The sequence below is a fragment of the Phallusia mammillata genome, chromosome 2 (genome assembly GCF_965637545.1).
Source record: "Phallusia mammillata chromosome 2, kaPhaMamm4.hap1.1, whole genome shotgun sequence".
Classification (NCBI taxonomy): Eukaryota; Metazoa; Chordata; class Ascidiacea; order Phlebobranchia; family Ascidiidae; genus Phallusia; species Phallusia mammillata.
The window spans coordinates 21,267,613-21,286,591 of record NC_137253.1 but is presented as its reverse complement, the minus strand read 5'-3'; the positions used below and the strand labels follow the sequence as shown (position 1 = coordinate 21,286,591).

At 37.9% G+C, this 18,979-nt stretch overlaps 3 protein-coding genes across 3 annotated transcripts in view; 2 read left to right on the top strand and 1 right to left on the bottom strand.

Moving 5' to 3' along the window:
* Nucleotides 1-31: 31 nt before the first annotated feature.
* Nucleotides 32-4,544, top strand: LOC145213141 (cytochrome P450 10-like). The gene is made up of 10 exons (XM_080081374.1): nucleotides 32-107; nucleotides 721-903; nucleotides 1,425-1,594; nucleotides 1,836-1,961; nucleotides 2,040-2,115; nucleotides 3,214-3,341; nucleotides 3,396-3,529; nucleotides 3,666-3,828; nucleotides 3,989-4,115; nucleotides 4,228-4,544. Exons 1-10 carry the CDS (start codon nucleotides 32-34, stop codon nucleotides 4,542-4,544), a joined length of 1,500 nt encoding a protein of 499 aa, XP_079937500.1.
* Nucleotides 4,545-6,204: 1,660 nt separating this feature from the next.
* Nucleotides 6,205-7,400, top strand: LOC145213140 (heparan sulfate glucosamine 3-O-sulfotransferase 4-like). Its single transcript, XM_080081373.1, has 2 exons — nucleotides 6,205-6,375; nucleotides 6,705-7,400. Exons 1-2 carry the CDS (start codon nucleotides 6,205-6,207, stop codon nucleotides 7,296-7,298), a joined length of 765 nt encoding a protein of 254 aa, XP_079937499.1. The 3' UTR covers nucleotides 7,299-7,400.
* Nucleotides 7,401-7,605: 205 nt separating this feature from the next.
* LOC145212703 (dynein beta chain, ciliary-like) overlaps nucleotides 7,606-18,979 on the bottom strand; it is a 96,756-nt gene continuing 85,382 nt past the window's right edge. The window contains exons 65-90 of the mRNA XM_080080928.1: nucleotides 18,338-18,481; nucleotides 18,147-18,269; nucleotides 17,825-17,983; nucleotides 17,026-17,141; nucleotides 16,853-16,956; nucleotides 16,635-16,723; nucleotides 16,291-16,416; nucleotides 16,125-16,234; nucleotides 15,500-15,622; nucleotides 15,152-15,356; nucleotides 14,628-14,772; nucleotides 13,962-14,293; nucleotides 13,684-13,806; nucleotides 13,356-13,549; nucleotides 12,661-12,776; nucleotides 12,302-12,462; nucleotides 11,456-11,683; nucleotides 11,081-11,272; nucleotides 10,605-10,785; nucleotides 10,022-10,203; nucleotides 9,443-9,597; nucleotides 9,178-9,327; nucleotides 8,820-8,943; nucleotides 8,438-8,567; nucleotides 8,245-8,330; nucleotides 7,606-7,996 (exon numbers count right to left, since the gene is read on the bottom strand). Coding sequence (XP_079937054.1) covers nucleotides 7,835-7,996; nucleotides 8,245-8,330; nucleotides 8,438-8,567; nucleotides 8,820-8,943; nucleotides 9,178-9,327; nucleotides 9,443-9,597; nucleotides 10,022-10,203; nucleotides 10,605-10,785; nucleotides 11,081-11,272; nucleotides 11,456-11,683; nucleotides 12,302-12,462; nucleotides 12,661-12,776; nucleotides 13,356-13,549; nucleotides 13,684-13,806; nucleotides 13,962-14,293; nucleotides 14,628-14,772; nucleotides 15,152-15,356; nucleotides 15,500-15,622; nucleotides 16,125-16,234; nucleotides 16,291-16,416; nucleotides 16,635-16,723; nucleotides 16,853-16,956; nucleotides 17,026-17,141; nucleotides 17,825-17,983; nucleotides 18,147-18,269; nucleotides 18,338-18,481 — 3,960 coding nt within the window. The 3' untranslated portion in view covers nucleotides 7,606-7,834. The remainder of the gene's footprint in view (nucleotides 7,997-8,244; nucleotides 8,331-8,437; nucleotides 8,568-8,819; nucleotides 8,944-9,177; nucleotides 9,328-9,442; nucleotides 9,598-10,021; nucleotides 10,204-10,604; nucleotides 10,786-11,080; nucleotides 11,273-11,455; nucleotides 11,684-12,301; nucleotides 12,463-12,660; nucleotides 12,777-13,355; nucleotides 13,550-13,683; nucleotides 13,807-13,961; nucleotides 14,294-14,627; nucleotides 14,773-15,151; nucleotides 15,357-15,499; nucleotides 15,623-16,124; nucleotides 16,235-16,290; nucleotides 16,417-16,634; nucleotides 16,724-16,852; nucleotides 16,957-17,025; nucleotides 17,142-17,824; nucleotides 17,984-18,146; nucleotides 18,270-18,337; nucleotides 18,482-18,979) is intronic.

Genomic DNA, 18,979 nt, shown 5'->3' with positions numbered 1-18,979 from the left:
TTAATAGCACTGCAAACAGGCTGCTTGAAATATGTTGAAACTTATGAAAGTCAGTCACTTACAACGCAACGCTACTAGATTGACATCAACACATGGTTGCAGCACAGGTAAATACGTAAGTGTATAGAACTGAAACCAGAAACGTACGTAACAAAAGACTAAAATGGACTCTATTACTAATAATGTTTACCTCAATAGCATCGTTTAAACGCAACGTTTTACTCGGCTACTATAGAAATGCGGCTTGTAGGCCTACATATTTATAAGCTAGACAGTTTAGTGTTACAGACTGGGAGTTTTGTTGTTGCGATTTGCAACATTATCAGCGATCCAGGCCCAAAACAGTTATTCTGATACCATAGGCTTTGTAGTTGTAAAACAGTTCCAATGAATATAATTGCTAATTAGTCACTTCTTTTCCGTTAAGCAATATTATTCGTCAGCAAGTTGTCGATTAGTAGATAAACAAAATGACTCATACTAGGCCATATGCATAGCTTTGTTGCAAGCACACTGCTAAAAATATTATGATCATAACGACCGAATTGATTGCTTACTTACACGCCTTACCCAGAAAGTAATAGCACAAAACACAATTTTCAAAGCACATTATTAATTTATTATTACGTTTAGCAAAATTTCAGTGATTATATTTTGACCTTGTATACGTAAACTTGACAAGGGAAAAACATATATTTGTTTGTTACAATATTAATGCAGGACCAAGGGAACCCACCATTCTGTCCTATTGCGACATACCCGAGCCGAAATCTTCTATGCCGTTGATAGGAACTTCATTGGACTACACCCCACTACGTGGATTCCAACACATCGAGTTTTACAGTCACTTAAGGAAGCGACACGAAGAACTTGGCGAAATTTACAAAGAAAATATCTTGCCTGGTAACACTTAAAAATGCCATCGAAATCTTTGTATTTTTGTGGGCTTTCAAACAAGCCAGTAGTAGATACAATCAGTTATTTTTACAACGCGCTTCCGTTCGGTTCCTTTCACCATGCATTGTAGAGCCATGTTCGTTGAAGACAAGTTGCTAGACACAATGATTTGTTATCTGCTCCATGTAGCAGAGTTGTCAAATCGGGCCGTGCTGTTCAGGTCGTGTTTAGGTTTAGGGCTTGAGTTTCAATATACAGGGCTGATTCGGACTTTTTACACTCGGTATTTTTTGCCCTTATATTACCCGACTTTCGAGTCTGATTATGATTAGGTCTTTTTTAAAAAAATACCTCTCTGTCAGAAGGATGTGTTCTTTCAACAATTAAGGGCTTCGGGACCATAACGCCGTTTGTCCGGTAACAATACTATATTGTCCTAAATTCTAATAACACGCTAACATACCCACATCCAACCAACAATCTTATACACATCCAATTTTAAAAACACGCTTGTTAATGTTTTTCAGGGTTAACGAGCTCAACGGTATTTTGCTGCACGCCTGAAGATACAAAAACGTTGTTACGAAATGAAACACGATTTCCTTTTCGGGAGCCGATTGGGTACATTTTAAAGTTAAGAAACAAGTTTGGGTTATCATCTGGCATAACACAAGTCAATGGTGAACAATGGTACAAAGTAAGTTATTTGTGTTACAAACAAATTGCAAGATGAATTATGAGCTGTTGGTTGATTTTAATTTAAAGTATAACCACCCAGCAACCATTCACGTTTTAAAAGCGAAAACTTTAACTTAGTTATAGGCTACTATGTAACCCATTCAACTCATATTAAACCAGCAGGTCATTATTCGGTTGGAATATTTAAAATAGTTGTTTAATATTGTTCGCTAAGTAATAATCCAACAAATTTCGGTCAGATGAGAAAAGTTGTGAACCAGCACTTTTTGAGTCAGAAGTCTGTGTGGCATTATACCGAAAAGCATTACCAGATTGCGGAAGAATTAGCAGATTTTATCGAAAGGAGTATGGACAGCAACCAAGAAGTAGGGTAGTGTGTTTAACGTTCTGTTTTCTATTTTTGACATTAACTCAATACAAAATAATTACAATTTATTTTCAAGGTCCCGGATTTCGAACTTGCTTTGAAACGTTGGTCGTTGGAACAAGCAGCTATTTTCATATTGGACGCACGGTTGGGTGGGTTTTTTAGTTTCGGCGATGTAAATAAATCGTCATGAGATTTTATGAAATTGAATTGTTTCCCATTTATTTTAAAATCAACTTGAAAACTCTTAAGTTGGACTGAAGACTTATGACTTGTCATTGAGTTAGGTCGAACTTCAACTTTGCAGTCACGACTTTTCCAGTCCATTTTTTACGAAATAATTGGAAATTATGCTAAACTTGCGCACGCAGTCGTTGCCAAAAAAGTGACAGTTCGGGTTCAAAAGTATGTGTAGGCCTAAAAGCGCTTTTATATAGTAAAGAAGGGTTGTAAGTCGGGCTTTTATCGCTTGGTTTACTTGGTACACCTTTAAATTAGTTGGTGCACCTTTTTATAGCTTGATGTACGTCAATTGGAATGCCTGTCACCATAGGCGCCGAGTAGGCGGTGGCGGGGTGGCGCCGCCACCTTGCGTTTGTGAAGCACGGTGGCGGCCACCGTGGATATTTTGGTTTGTTTGCAGCGGTTTCTTACGGGACATCGTAAAATCTGAGAAAAATTAGGAACGATTTTGCTTTTTAACAAGTGTGCTGGCGAACAAGCAACAAAACACTGCAACTTGTTTGGGTTAGTGTCTTGTTTATGACGCCAAACACACAATTGTTGCTAAGCAACAAAAAACTGCAACCTGTTTGGCCATTATTTTGTACAATTCGATTGTGCTGTGATAAATGTTTTTTTATGTGAAACAAAGCAAGTTGTTGCAACAACAACGAAACAAACATTTTTTAAACGCTGCTAAACCAATCATAAACGTGACAGCAAAGTGTTCCAAATCAATATTATTCAAAACATCTTTTTTTAATGATTTTGACAAACGTTGCATTCTATTGTAAGTTAGTTGGGCTTTTAGTTGAGCTGATGTGGTTGCACGCATTAGTGACGTCACATAAAATGACGTCATACTTAAAGTCCGCCACCTTGCATTTTTGTAAAACTCGGCGCCTATGCCTGTCACTATAGCGCCATTTTAGTCCTATAATGTTAAACCAAGTGATATAAAATACACGAGTAATATAAAAGGTGCACCAAGTAACATATAAATGTGTAACAAGTGATTTCTTTTGCAGGTTTATTTGACGAAGCGAATAAAGATTCAAATGATTTCATTGTAAATGTTGGCAAAGTCTTTCAGTGCATGGGCGATTTGCAGATTGGCATACCTCTATGGATGCTATACGAGACAAAGTTATACAAGGTAACATTTTGCAGTATTTGGACACGAAATAATGATCTGAACACATTGTTTTAGAAATACGAAGAAGCGTGGTTAAATGTTTTTCATCACGTGAAAGAATATCGGCGCAAAGCCGAAGAACGGCACCAGCACAAGAACAGTGAATCGCAGTTACAAAAATTTCTAAGAACGAGCAATCTTGGAACAAGGTAGCCTATCATGCAAATGCAAAATAAATCCAACAATGTTCGTTTGTTTGCAAGAGGGTGACAATGTATTGTATGTGATAGAATTTCTGGCATTTTTTATGTTTACAAATAGTACAACAAACCGATTGTATTGCAGCGAGGTGGACATGGTTATGAACGATTTTTTGACTGCTGGCATCGATACGACAGCGAACTCTACAATTTTTCCGCTTTACCTTCTCGCTATTAATCCTGAAAAACAGGAAAAGCTACGCGAGGAAATTCTACGTTACATACAGAATGAACCCTTAAAGGGAAAGGTATACTGACTCTCATATAGAACCTGTAAACACACATGGCGGCATTTAAGGAAAACTTCATCTAGCGTTAAAGAAAAAAATAGTTTTGACAAAAACTGATAAATATTACAGAAACTTGAATGCTATGTCACTATAACAGACATGCACATTTTAACTTTAGACTCTTAATCAACTGCCATATCTTCGTGCTTGCTTGCAAGAAACACAGAGGATGTTTCCGTTTGTGGCATTATCTTCAAGAAAATATGAAAAAGACATTGTTCTTTCTAATTATCGGGTTCCTGCAGGTACGTTTGGCTCGCAGCATTTACCAGCTCAAACAGTTATGATATGGTTTGTTGCAAACACCATACAGTTAGTCAGATAATTTATATTGAATGTCTTTGCCCAACATTACAGGCGTCACTATCATGAACACATCAAACATTATGAACAACATGAACTCCAAATATTTCGACAAACCAGAAAGTTTTAGGCCTGAAAGATGGCTGGAACCAGAGGAAAGAAATAAAGCGCGCTTTGCAATGTCGGGGTCATTTGGACACGGACCAAGGAAATGTCCGGGACGTCTTTTAGCTTTGCAGGAAATGAATTGCCTTATTGCTGTGCTCTTATCCCGATTTCGCATAGAATATCACCACCGACCCATTGAAGGCAAGTTTCGTTTGCTCACGATACCATCAGAAAAGGCTCGTTATAAGTTTGTCAAAATTTAAGAAGTAAAAACTGAACTATTTCCAAGTCTTGGAATAATTATAAATCATGTGCAAAATGCATTTACTTTAACACAGGTTTGGAAATGCAAATTCCTTTGTTGTCTAATCGTTTCATCGCTGTACTTTAATTGTTGATGAAAATAACCTACCAAATAGACGTTAAAAGCAACATGTTTCTGTTAGCTTTCACGAATTTCCAAATAAACTTGAAAAATAACCTCATTTTTATGTATTGTTTGGTCATTCAAACGAGCATTGTGTTGTAATAGCACATATAAACCTCTTCTCTGAGCGAAGACAGTGCAAAATCTCGCAGCGCAGTAGCCCAGAGCAGGCAAATTAGTACAGAACTACGTTGTTCAGCGTCTTGTTAGGTTGGTAGAGCAAAAATAAGTATGAAAGTGGTAATATGCTGGCGAAACGTGTTTTTAAGAAGAAAACTTTTCATTGCAATGGCTGCGTTTTGTGTTGCTATATTTTTTCTATGTCTTGTTGAGAAGGCTTGGATATCTTATCAACATAACTACAGTACGTAAAGTCATAGTCTAAGTAAATTACAGGGCTCCAAATAAGTTGATGTCCGATGAGTTTGCCTTTTACAGAGGCGAATAATATATCAAGTTTGATCTGTAGTTTTCTATTTTGAAATCTGCGATTTGGCTAGGAGTTTTTAGTTTCGCCGTTTATTGCGTCATTTTTTTAGCCCAACTGATTTAGCTAACTGATCTCAATAGCATTGACAGTATGCAGCATACATCTGCAGCAAACACGAGTTTTGCCCCTTTTTAACCTCGAAGTAATCTGTGGTCGAAATAACCTGTGGTACAAAGCATTGCTGCAGTTTTTGAGGGCACAGGACAATAAAAAAAAACGAAAAAAAAACATAAGCTAACGTGTTGACTGCAGTTTCTTTGTGAAACGGTTTTGTGGAAGCCATAATTCAAAACGTTCTCGTTTGTGCATCTCATATTTTCCTTATTTACGTAACAATAACAAATTAAATGTCATCTACAAAATTTTCTTCAGCTACAAAAAATAAAATGTTTTACCCTTTGCCATTAAAGTGTTTAATTTTATGCAGGATACAAAGTTATGCTTGAGGGTCGAGAGAGGATGATTGCCAAAATAGAGCAATACAATACTAACAATCCTGGAGTAAGCTTACATATTGTACTATAGCTACAAGTCGTTTAATTTGATTCTTTAATTTGCAGGAAAAAAGATTACCAAATGTTATTGGGATTGGGGTGAAAAAATGTGGCACAGACGGAATAATTTCTTTCTTGAATCAACATCCGCTTGTAAGAATACCCGAAGGAGCTGAAACATTTTATTTCAGTAACTTGTTTAACAGACCAGTTGAACACTACATGTAAGTCTGGAAAATTTAAATTTTATCAGTTAAACTCCAGTACGTAAAAAGTACTGTAATAAAAAATGATTAAAACATAAACCATTTGAATAAAAAACCGATGATGCCCATAAGTGAAAAATATCTCCTATTTGTTCGGAACAGTTTTGTGTTTGACTGATTTAGATACAAAAGCACTGCTGCTCGATCGTTATTATACTTAGAAAGATAAAGTACTGTTAAACTTGGATTTTGTGATGCCTAAGTAGGCCTAAAATGTTTCTACAGTCCATAAACTTATTTAGCAACATGATGCCTCCCGCCACCAACATTCAAGTTGTTATGGAAAAAACGCCGGTCTACTTTGATCGCACGCCTTATGACTTGCCGGAACGAATTAAGACAACTGTTCCCAACGTAAAATTGATTTTGGTTGTTTGTGATCCTGTTGCAAGGGCCTTCTCTGATTATGTACATGAGGTGAGTCTAAACTTATAACATACAAGCGCCACATTTTTATTTTTTTTAGGTCATTTTATTAATTACTAAACGTCAAAGTCCATGACAACATTTTAGGTGGTTCATTTAATATGGTCACAAACTAGGAGTAAGTGGGTGTATTCTGTTGTATACTTCTTGCAAATATATTTCAAGCCAAATTGCTTGTTGTGTCCTGTCCAAGTATTTTTTTAAAATTGGATTATTGTAATAATTTATTGGTATATTGGTAGCAGTCAAATTAACATTCAAAAGCAACTTGTTTTTGTAAATTACTGCGAAAAGTCTACGACTTTCTGTGTTTGTTCCAGCGAGTTCGCAGTGAACTTTACCACTCCAGAATGGTTAGCACATACGGCACTTTTGATGGATACGTGGATGCATACCTGCCAAAATTAAAGGAACTGATGCGTGACTGGGAGAATGAAAATCCTACGATAATGAGCAATGCTCTTTCGCGACTGTTTATGAAGGACCTGGACGCTACTGTATTAAGCTCGGGAATTTACACAGTACACCTGCATCGTTGGCATCGGGTTTTCAACAAAACAGACTTAAGGATTGTCGACGGAAATCGATTTATGGAAGACCCTGGATCCATTATAGAGGAACTGCAAGACTTCATTGGAATTCCGAAGCTACTATTGCGTGAGGATTTTGTCAAACATCCTGAAACTGGTTACTACTGCTACAGACGATTTAAAGTAGAAAATCTTTCGAATGAAACACTCTCGTCACCAGAGGTCCTTAAAAAATCTCTTAAATGCTTGGCCGACAGCAAGGGCAGAACCCGAAACGGTAAACTTGCTCCGAGCGAAGAAGCGACCAGAAAACTACGCGAGTTTTACGAACCCTTCAACCAAGACTTCTTTCGTAAAATAGGCACCGAGTATAAATGGAAGTAGGGTTTGCAGCTTACTTCAATCTTTTCAAGCGACGAATGACCTTTAGCACAAAGGCGAAATGTTTTACAGAGGTTTTTTTATCCTTTTTAAATGTGTTTCGATTTTCAAAAGCTCACGCAAGTAATATTTATAAACAGTTCCAGCTTTTGACCGTCGACTTTAATTAGTGTGTACTCGAGTCGTATTTTGCAAGTCATATTTGTTGTTTATTTCTTTTCAAACCACTCACATTCATAAATACTCTCAATATAAACACATGACACAAGTAATAAGCTATATTTTTTAACATGATAATATACTTTCACTCATTTGTAATAAAATTAAAAAAAACGGACTGTACAGTTGCTTGGAGTGATTATAAGTGCTAGTATTTAGGTAAAAATTCAGCTTTAAACCACAAATGGATCACCACAATCTAAAAAAACCCATACAAGATAAAATCTCAACATTCCTCATTCTAAAAAATCATCTACAGGCAAATATTTACATTTGATCACAGTGAAGCACTACAATTTGGATACACGAAGAAAACTGACTTAAACCTGTAACAAAATCGCCACACCACCCATGGTCCACTTGGCTGGTTTCTCCTTTGTCTTGAGGTTGAATGTCCACACGAATGTTGGACCCCGCGTTTTGGTTTTGTACACTGGACATGCGTATATGTTGCGGGTCTCCTGTTTGTCGACGGTAATAGCCTGCACGAAACAATTAACACGTCTTAACATGTACCTCAACTAAGAAAGATTAGAAAATACTGAACAGGTGTTTCGTCCACCAGGTTGCATATTTAACAAATTTGTCGTTCAACTGGTGTTATGCTAAACAAAATACTAGTTTTGTTTAGCATAACACCAGTTGAACGACAAATTTGTTAAATAAGAAAGATTAACCCCACACAACTTAATGTATTCACGAAATATACAATATTTTGTAAATTGCGTACTTTAATGAAGATGACGGGAACTGTGGGGGTCAAATCCTTGAGGATTCCTTCCGCAATTAGAGATGTTTGCGTGTCCCAACGTGCACCTGTAAGAAATATTAAACTGTAAGCATTGTGTGTCATATTTGACTTTTACCTGTAACAACAACGTTTTACTAGGATGGATGCCTTATAAATCTTGTGCTCGTTTTACCTTCCATGTAGAGACTGTGGATGTAAGCGCCCTCACGTGGCGAACTGCTAAAGTCTTCCTTGTTCTTCTTGGTGACGTCACACTGCAGGCACATCTTGTCCAGTGGCCACTCATTCTTACGAGCCATTGCCTGGAATTACGCGATTCATTGTAAATGAGACCAAGAAAGTAGCTTCACAGGATTAGACAGAGGGTGACAATTTGTCAGTCACTTTTTTAAACAAATTACAATAATAACTTCATTTGAACAGTCTATGCCATTAGGCGAAGTCTAAGTACGCTATATTAGTTGTTCGCACTGAATATTTCTATTTTTTGAAAAAGCGTTTTGATTGCCATACTTGATAACAGTGCGATTTGTTTTTTATCTCGTTTTGCAAACCTGCATGATAGCGGTGAGGAAACTCTGCGGGTTGAAGAATCCACCGAGCCACACAGCTGCTGGAAGTTGGAAATCTGCTGTCCAATTCTCCAGTTCCTTGATTCGGAGAAGCAAGTCAACATACCTTAAAGAAGAGTTGTTGTATCAGTGACGTACATATGAAATATTGCCTTTTAGACGTCTACGTTTTTTTTAACAATTGCAAGAAACGTTTCACGTTTTTTTTGCATGAATCCAATAACTCTTTAAATAAGTGTATTTAGTGTGTAAAATAAGAGGATATATTTTGTGAAAATCGTCGATGAAGGTTTTCCTTTTCATGAAAAGCTGCACTATTTATTAAACGTATTCCTCATACCATATTGTAAGACCAGCCATGGACGGATAAGCTTTGGCTGCCCAAGATTCGGGAACCTGATCGAGGAAAAGGGAATTTCCCAGCGCTTCCATGGCAGCTGTGATGGTCAACTCGCCCTTCAACCCTAAGTCCAGTGTCTTCAACGACGATCTTCAAAATCATAACTTACGATAAGTTTTGTATTTTTACCACAAAATACTATATGCAAGCTTGACCTGTTTTTATTCAATATTCACTTATCTATCAAACAAATACAAGAAAGTACCGTAATTCGTTGGTAAGAGTGTTCATCCGTTCACATTCCTGGAAAGCCACCACAACATACGGGGTTCGATCTGCTGGTTCCACTTTTCCCATTAACTCAACCATGTTAAATGCTTCCGGTAACTTTTCCAAAATTTCATCCAAGGTTGTTTTGATCTGTATCAATATAGTGCAATGTTTGTTTTCAACGTTGTGACTAACTTTAACCTCAGTATTTAGGCTAAAGAAGGTGATAAATCTGGTTTCTAAACAGGGTAACAACAATATAATTTAAATTTAATTGGTTCGTTTCATAAATTCACTACCATCGTTTGCAAGTTTTATTGTCAGGTTTGTTTTTACGAAAAGACAAAAACGAGTCATTAATACTACAATTTTAGGAATATTTGTTTACGAAAGAAACTAGTAAAAAATGTTTCAAAGCGACATGTTAGTGATAAAAAGGGCCAAGTCACAGTAGTTTTCGTGCAACAAAACATTAGACATGATCAACCACTTTATAATCCGTATTTTTTAATTAAACAACGCGGCCTCGTAGATTTAAGGTATAACAGACTATATGTTAAACACTTTTCTTCACCTTTTCTTCTCTGGTCGGTCCTGATCCTGCTCCGGCGCTTGTGTCACGTGGCATGAGTTCGAGAATTGTGCGGAAAAGATTGTCGGATGTTGTGGTGAGGAAATCAATCTCAGCATTGGGATGCAAACCGTACAAGTAAGGACTCTCAGGTGGTAGCAGGTCATCAACGTACTGATGGTAACCTAAGATTTTCATAAAAAAATTTTTTCACTCAGATATATTGTTTTATGCATTGCCTATGTTAAAAAAAACTTAATAAAATATTTAACAACACCATGCCACACTCTTAAATTAAATAGGAAACGACAGTCAGACCATCTTAATCAGAAAGATTCAGGCAAGGGCAGAATTCCAAATAGAACTAAACTGAGAGATCTTTGTCAGCATTCTAGTTTTCCCTAAATTTATCAAAAAGTTTCCATGATTTATAAACTCTAAAGTCTAAACAATTTTTGTCAACAAAAACATAAGTACACTAAACTTAATTGTCCCGTAATTAGTCTAGACACAAAGTCGTTACTTTTCGTTTGGGAAAAAAGCAATACACCCGTTATGATACTTTAAATTGCATTTTCCGACATACCGTTGTAGTCCAGCACTGGAGGCAGAGGGAATCCCGGAGCAAGGTAGAGTACAGAGTCGAACATGTCTTGGTTCATAAATTCCTTCAGGTACGTCCTGCAAAGATGTCGATCCCAATCATCGGTAATGTGACCTCCGTACATAATTTCACCAAACAAATAGCGTAGATCATCCCAAGGCACCTACAACATACAAGAAATCGATTAACAGTTAATGGACAAGAAAAAGATTGAAGGTCACATACTATCGTTGAAATAACAGCGACTGTGCACAAATAAGTATTTAATTTGTGTAAAATTTTTCGCAATCTGTCTAAAAAAGAAAAGAATAAGAAAACAGATCCATTTTTTCAACTTTGTGGGATATTGCGGTTACAAAAATCCTTCCTAATTTTAAAAACTGTGTTGCCAAAACACATTTTTTAATTGCTGTTAAACGTAAAAACAAAGCACAATTCTACAGTATTTAAATGATCACCTTTTGGTTTGCTTCCAGATAGTTGTACAGGACGTTGACCGAGATAGTCAAGTCCCCAGTGTTGTAAGGATAAACTCTGTTCCAACCCTGAGGACCGAACTTACGCCTCTCTGACACCACCGCGTGGAAGTAACACAAGGCGAAGAGAATCGACTTAAACTCCACCTCACGGGCACACATTTCCAACGTTTCCTGAACAAAATGATTTGTTCGTTTTAAGCAACAGGACTTATCCGACTTTCCTAAAACTATTGACGTTAATTTATTCTGAATTGTACAACGTAAGAACCAAGAAAAAAAATGAATGGTGGTTATAACCAGTTTTAATCAATTACACAATGCAACTTATCACACTGTGTAAGAAATAAAACATACTTGGTTAAAATTGTCCAAAGCTTTGTGGATATTGGAGTGCATGCCAGTTGGGGGTTCGTTGGTAATTTTAATGGAATTTTCCAGAATACCCTGTGGGATGATGTGACTGTCGGCTGTTGCAGCTGGCTCGGCACTCATGAACACACGGAAATCCTCGTGACTTCCGATGCTGTGTTTTTCCAACTTGTTTTGCAAGGACATCAGCCAGCGAGCCACCAAGTGAATGTTCTTAATACCAAGGTAAACAGAGTTAGAAATTTTTGCAACTCTCTACACCAGAAATCAAATAAATTACACATAACAGAGTTTAGCCTGGCAGGATTTGAGAAAAATAATTATTACCATTTCGCATATTGTTTCGAAGTATATTTGCATAGGCTTCAACATAACAACGCTTTTGAAAGACGTTTAAACATTAATTTGAACATGTATGTCCAGAAAACATGCTATGGAAGCACTTGCTATACGGAAGCCCTTTTAGTTTGTAGATCAGTGTGGTCCAACTTTATTTTGTTGCGGGCCATTAAAAATCGTTAACTTACTCCGCGGGCCAAGGTTTGAAATTTTTGCAGGTAAAACTTTTTTCCGGCACAAAAATCAGGGTGACTACTGTTTTTCAATCAATAGATAATTGTATTTTGATCTTTTGTAATTAGCCTATACCAGTGGTTATCAACCTTTCGTGGACCGTGCCCCCCTGAACGTAACTTTTTGGCCTCGTGGCCCCCTTCAAGTAACCCTGTAACTCCTGTGGCCCCCTTAACTTCATTTTTAACTTTGTGTGTTTGTTTCAAACGTTTAAGTACGTTTCATTAAATGCAGTTAAGAAGCAGGATCATTTTTTACCTGCAGCACCACCCAGTGTCCATGTTCGGCGGCAACATCCATCGCTGTTTCAGCCACAATCTCCTGTCCCTGTCCCAACGACACGTTGTGAAACTTCTTGTTGTCTAAAGTAAAGCCAAGCTTCTTCCCGAGATTTTCCACGTCGGCCAGCGGATTTACACCTAGACAAAATCAAAAATAAAGAAAAACTTAATTAATGACTTTCACGAGGATTTTTGGCTTTATATAGTGTTTAAAGAAAACGAAAGCTTCCCTAGATATATAAGCAGGTTGTAGATATTTTTTAGGCACATCACACACAAAAAAAACTGCGACCTCTCAACAGATTTTGTCATTATTACAGCTTGAAATTTGCTAACCAGCGGAGAGAATGAAGAAAGTTGGGGTCTGTGGTCCAGTTTCCTCAAACGATTTTTCGAAGGGAATTCCCCTTGTTTCGACGAATTCCGGTCCAAGACGATCCTCGACAAAATCCCTGCCCGAAAAAACACGTTATATTACGATGCCACAACTCTATAGAATTTAACAAATTTGTCGTTCAACAGGTGTAATGCTAAACAAAATACTGGTTGTTGTTTTCAAGAACTTGTATTTGCTAACGTTTCGCCCACCAGAACGGCAGGGCTTCATCGTTGCGATTGGCAAAACCCTTAGCCCGGTTTTCCGCGACATTTTAAGTCCGACCCCTCCATCAAATTTCGGACATTAGTTCCGCCTTATCGTTTTGTAACGGGTGCAACTCTTTTCGGATGTCGTTTGTTATTGTGTAATTAATTTTCATCGTATCCCGCTGTTCTTGCGCTTTCTCGCTTGTTGCTCGCAATACTCATTCATTGCTCTGATGAAGCCCTGCCGTTCTGGTGGGCGAAACGTTAGCAAATACAATTTCTTGAAAACAACAACTAGTATTTTGTTTAGCATTACACCAGTTGAACGACAAATTTGTTAAATATGCAACCTGGTGGACGAAACGCCTGTTCAGTATTTTCTAACTCTATAGAATATTGACACAAATATTGGGTACTCCACAAAACGAGTTAAATTTGAACTTTACCTGACAGCGTATGTCATTCTGTCAGCTCTGAGCGCTCTCATAATGCAGAGCTTTTGTAGAGCATTCTTGTTCTTCCATTCCTGTGGCAACTTTTCTTTTTCAGGAGCCTCACTCTCGACCAGTTTCTTCCAACGTTTAGCTGAACCCTCAATATCACGATCCAAGTTGCGGAATTCCTCCATCTCAGAAAGCAACTGCGAAAAAATGTTATAAATGATAAAGAGCTTCACAAACTTAGCAATTTTCTCGTATTTAAACCTCATGAGGACCACAACTACACTTTTCGAGTTAAATAATGAAAGATTTTTGAATAATGCAAGAATTGTACCTTGACTGCTCCCCACGATACGTTGCTGAGGAAATCGACAGGGCTGGTGGCGTTTGCTTGAGATGGGAAACGAAGCAAGAAGTCGAGCTCGAGCGGGTTGATCTGGCGCTGCACTAGCAGAATCTGTAAGAAAAAACACTGACATGCTTAAAAATGAAATTAATCAAACAAAAGGGGAGCTGGCTCTTAACATTATGTTTTTGACTTTGTTACGATTGATTTCTTTACTCAAACTCAAAAAAGTTCAAAAACATTTTCATTGCATTAGAGGGGCTGACCTGGAAAGCCACTTGGGCTGTGAAAATGATCTTATGCTTCTCGAACAATCCACGGGAGGTGTAAAGGAATACAGAGAAGGTAATTGCTTCGATGATGTTCTTTACACGAACTTTCAGGTTTTCATCGGCCTCAGCTTTCTTTACCGCTTTTTCAAAGACAATCTTGAAGGATTTAAGCGAGAACTGATACATGGGATGGATTTTGTTCAGGTCGTTTAGGATGAAATAAAGCAGAGATGCACGAGCCGCGGCAGGTCGGTAATGCTCACGGGCCTCGTTGATCTGAATTTCGGTGGTTTTTGCTTCTGCCACCTTCACCTCGACTTCAGCGGCTGAGAACATATGTAACGAATATTACAGCAAATTTTACAATTTCGTGGATTTAAGATTTCGCACAGCAAGCTATACCACATGGTCATTAAACCTAAAAGCTATTGGAGGTTACTGGCGCCCAAACGCTTGAGCTAGTATGTGTTGTTTTATTTGAGCAACGATGCATCACAAAGCACTGTTTTTTTTAACTCGAATTCTCTGGCACTTCAAGACTTGAAAAAGTTGTTCTGTTTCCAATTGGTTACCATTTTCCGAGTATCCACAGGTGGTAATGTAGAGGCAAAATAGTCCGAGAGCTGAAAACGTCAAGCAATACTACTATAAGCAACAAACCTGTTCGCTTGGTGTTTTCGAGGTTCTCAACCAGAGCTGTATCGCTAAGGAAATTTCCAGAAGCCGCTGACAGTCTTGCCAGCAAATCGTCCTCTAGTCGCTTCAGAGTGATTTTGAAATCGTTTTGCTGCTTGGTAAGGTCCAACTGTGACACAAAACACCGTGGTTCGAAAACATCCAACATTGTAATTGTATTTTTAGCTCTGTAAAGTTGCCTCGCAGGAACAGTTTATATATAGGAATATTTCTTAAAACTATACCTCAAAGCAGCCATATATTTATATAAAATCCGATATGTAACGCAAAGAGCACTACATCTATTTAAAACGGTTTAAAATACAACAAAAGTAACTAATCTAAAATTTTTAAACACCTACTTCGTAAACCTACCCCACTTTGACTGGTGAATAAATAATTCAGATCTTTACGCCGCCTATCAAAAGCTACCTAAATGTGGGCCTCTCGTGAAATATGGTGTTAGTAGCTCTACCTCAAACACATATCCCTTTTCCAAATATAATTACCTTCAATGCTTCGAGGTCAGGGCGTTCCATTCCCACGACGTCAGCCAACAACTGATCTTCCAACCCGTCACGCGTTACGGTGAAGTTGATGAGTGTGCACTGAGCCTGCATCTCTGGTTGGTAATGCGGGTTGGCAAGCTTCGTGTGTAGAATAAGTCTGAAGGACTGGTGATATTCGCATTCCTTGTCACCGATCTTGATGTATCTGAAAAGAGCAAAAAAAGCGTAACTGAAAAGGAAAGAAAAATATCCAGGCTAAAAATGTATTTGAGGACGAAATATGGCATAATTGTAGTGAACCATATGTTGTTGATGTATAAGCTTCAATGCAGTGTAAAAGTAACTTACCTGCCCTTCTTGATAGTTTCACGACCCAACAACGGCCCCAGCACAGGATCCACGGACTCCTCGATGTTTTCAATCAAAACTGTGTCACCCACACCCAGCGCATTTTCAATCACATCCAGATATCTGACAAAACAGACAGTGCGTTGATACCACGACTGCATTTTTTTAGGGTAAACATTAGGGATGTGCCAAAATTGCAAATGTTCTGTTTGGTCGAGCACCGAGCACCTCGCTTTAATGCTCGGTGCATTATGACGTCACAAAAAATCCCCTTTCTACGTTTTAGCTTTACAAGGTCTCTTACGTCACCGGCTGTGTTTTATTAAGCTGACATGCCCTTTAAGTACGCGTTTTCCCACTATCTAATACATTTGAAAATTCATTCGTTTTTGTTCACAGACACCCTTTAGAACACTAGTTTCGTATGTTAGCAGGGCATGAATATGCAAATTTAACGCTCGGGTCAGTTTGTGCAACTACTCGGCCGAGCACCGAGCATTAAAACAGCGATGCTCGGTACCGAGTACTCGGGTTCTGGCTCGGCTCGGCCCATCCCTAGTAAACATGATTTGTTAGTGCAGAAAGTAACGATCGAACATGTACAAAAATGACTGCTTTCGCTTACCCTCTTTGACCGATTCGGATTACTTTCAAATCGCTTCCGTATTTGGTCTTGATCCACTTAATACCTTGCAGTTGTGGATCAACCATCAAAGGCCAACGCTGACAATTGGTCTACAGAGAACGATAAAGTTAAAAAGAAAACAAATAGTGGTTAGCAAAATCCTTACGAGGATGGTGGCATTTTCTGTTGACATTCTATCAGATGGAAGACCCTCATTGTTCCAGGCTGCGATGTCAGCTTCGTCCGTCAAAAGAGTGAGGAAGTCAAGGTCCTCCGTTGTGGGAACAGGATTCTTAACAAAAACAATTTTTACTAGTCACATAAAACTACTTTTTGTGTCCAAATAGTTGGTCATACTGCATTTAAAAAAAAGAAGAACAGTATATACACATCTGTTCTTTTTGAATTAAAAAAAAAAACAATCTGTAGAAGCTCAAAACAACCTGCTTGATTTATGTAATACTTTTTGAAGTTATAAACTTATGATGTTTTTCAGTTGAATCAACTTACAGGAAGAGATTTAAGGAAAGGAATCCATAGTTCGTCCATTAGTCTGAGCCGGTATGGTTTGGTGAAATATCCGACGTATGAGACGAAAGCTGAAATTGTCGAAGCAAAAAATTGTTTTTAAAGCTCTATTGCATCGCAAAAATCCCTAAAAGTTAAAATTCATTGCAGTAATTTTAAAATTAAAGTGTACTACTAACTTGTTACAGTGAAAATCTTACCGGTTATCACTAGCACATTGCCGGTCAACTTCTTTTCTTGTTCCCGGAAGTTATCAACAGCCTGTGCCCAACGCACATTTTCACTGGTCAGTCCTCCCACAAGCCTACGAGAATACGATACATCATTAAATTGGGAAAACAGTCTAAACTGCACAACTAGATAGGTGACTTACCTGTTAGCAAGCGAGATAGTAAGTTGGGTGGCTTCAGCTTCTTGTTGACATTTCAATTTTGCTGCTGTGGCTGCCTCGAACTTTGCAGTCAATTCCTCCAAGTTAGCATTCAAAATCTGGATAGAAGTTGTTTCAGTAACATCAAATAATGATCTTGTTACGCATATGTGGCCACATCACTAACAATGTAGCTTACACATTGAAGTACATTTTCTCAGTTGTCAACACGTTTAACTGAAAGCAGCAGTGACTTTAGCAAGATCAGTTTCACAATCCGTTTTCTTCTTTAAATAAAGCAGTGCTTGTCAACCTTTTTTAAAATGGTACATCCTTTTAACGTTTACTCAAAAACTGTACACCCCTAAAACTGCAACTTGAAATTAACTTTTTAATGGTAAAAGAACCATGACTAACAAGAAAAATATGAAATTATGGTCTCACAAATAGAAAATAGTAATTCACAAGCTACGTACACTTGAGATACAGTTGTACCATTGTACACTCCAGTAAGTCTGCTCTAAAGCACAAACCTCGCAGTCGTGATACTGGGTCATAAGTGCATTGTATCTGGCACACCCCAGAAGGGCCAGTACACGCCCTAAAAATTATGGTCCACCCTGGGGTGTACGATACACCCGGTTGAAAAGCACCGATTTAAAGTCTGTGGCTAAGCAAGTTGTTTCCAAACGAGTGTATGCAATTTCTCGCACGATGTGGACAAAATATAACTATGAAACTGCTGCAATCATTAGTTATTCCACAACGTTTGACACATTGCTGGTCTTTAATTTATATTTACCGCGATTTTGTTCTTAATAACGGCAAGCTTTTCCTGTGCAGCGTTCAACTCGTTGGTCGCTTTTTCCAAAGCAATTCGCTTGGGCTCCACATCGCAGAAAATCTCGTAGAATCGGACAATGTTCACCACCCAAGCACATAAACCAGCCGCAGCGAATGACTACACACAAAACAATCAGCCTCTATTTTCCCAACAACACAAAATCAAATTTTATCAAAAGAAACGTGCCCCAATAAAAAAATGTTTATACACGAAGTTAACAATAAGAGTCGATTTGAAAAGCACTGAACATATTTTACGAATGCAACATGACAAATCATACCTTGCTACGAATGAACTCGGCATCAAAGTCAGGGTTCTCCAAGAAAGGTTTGATGGCTTTCAAGCAACTATCGTGAATATTCTCTTTGTCGTAGTTTATGAGATCATTCAAAAACTGATCGACCTTTAAACCAACAATCGTAAACACAGCGTATTTTTTTTCGACTTGTGCACTATTACTGTCTTATATACCTTTGCCATCATGATTTTTCCAGCTTTCCAGCTCTTGTCTTTTGGCACTTTGCCACCAGGTGCCATAAGTGTCATGACTGCTGCCACAACGTTTACCACTGGGCCTGGAGGGGCACCGAATGACTTCAATTCTGTCAAGTTGTTCTGAGTGCAACAAGTTCATGTCATTTATATTACAAGTAACTAACAAGCAGGTTTTACAATGAGAAATACCAATATTGGCAAAATCCATAAAGCAACACGTAAACCATACATAAATGTCCTTTGTTTACGAAAGCAATAAAAAAGCAAACAACTATTTTATTCTACTGAAAATGCCTTTTCGACTGTGTCAATTAGAGTTAACACAATTTTTTTGCACAAATAGTAAATCCATTTTAAACTAGAAGGGTGGCTTATCACATATTGCCCTTGCACATACACTATGATCTATTTCAAAACATAAATATATTTTCTATGCTTATTTTGTATTGTGTCCCATATTAGCCATCGTTTTTTATAACCTTGGTTGTTTCTGCAAGCAAAAACTCATGGGTCCCCACACATGCAAAGTTGTACATAATGCATTTCAATAGATAACAATGAGTAAGTTTGGCATTGTGAAGACAAACACAGTGATTGGTACTGTGCATATTTAAATAT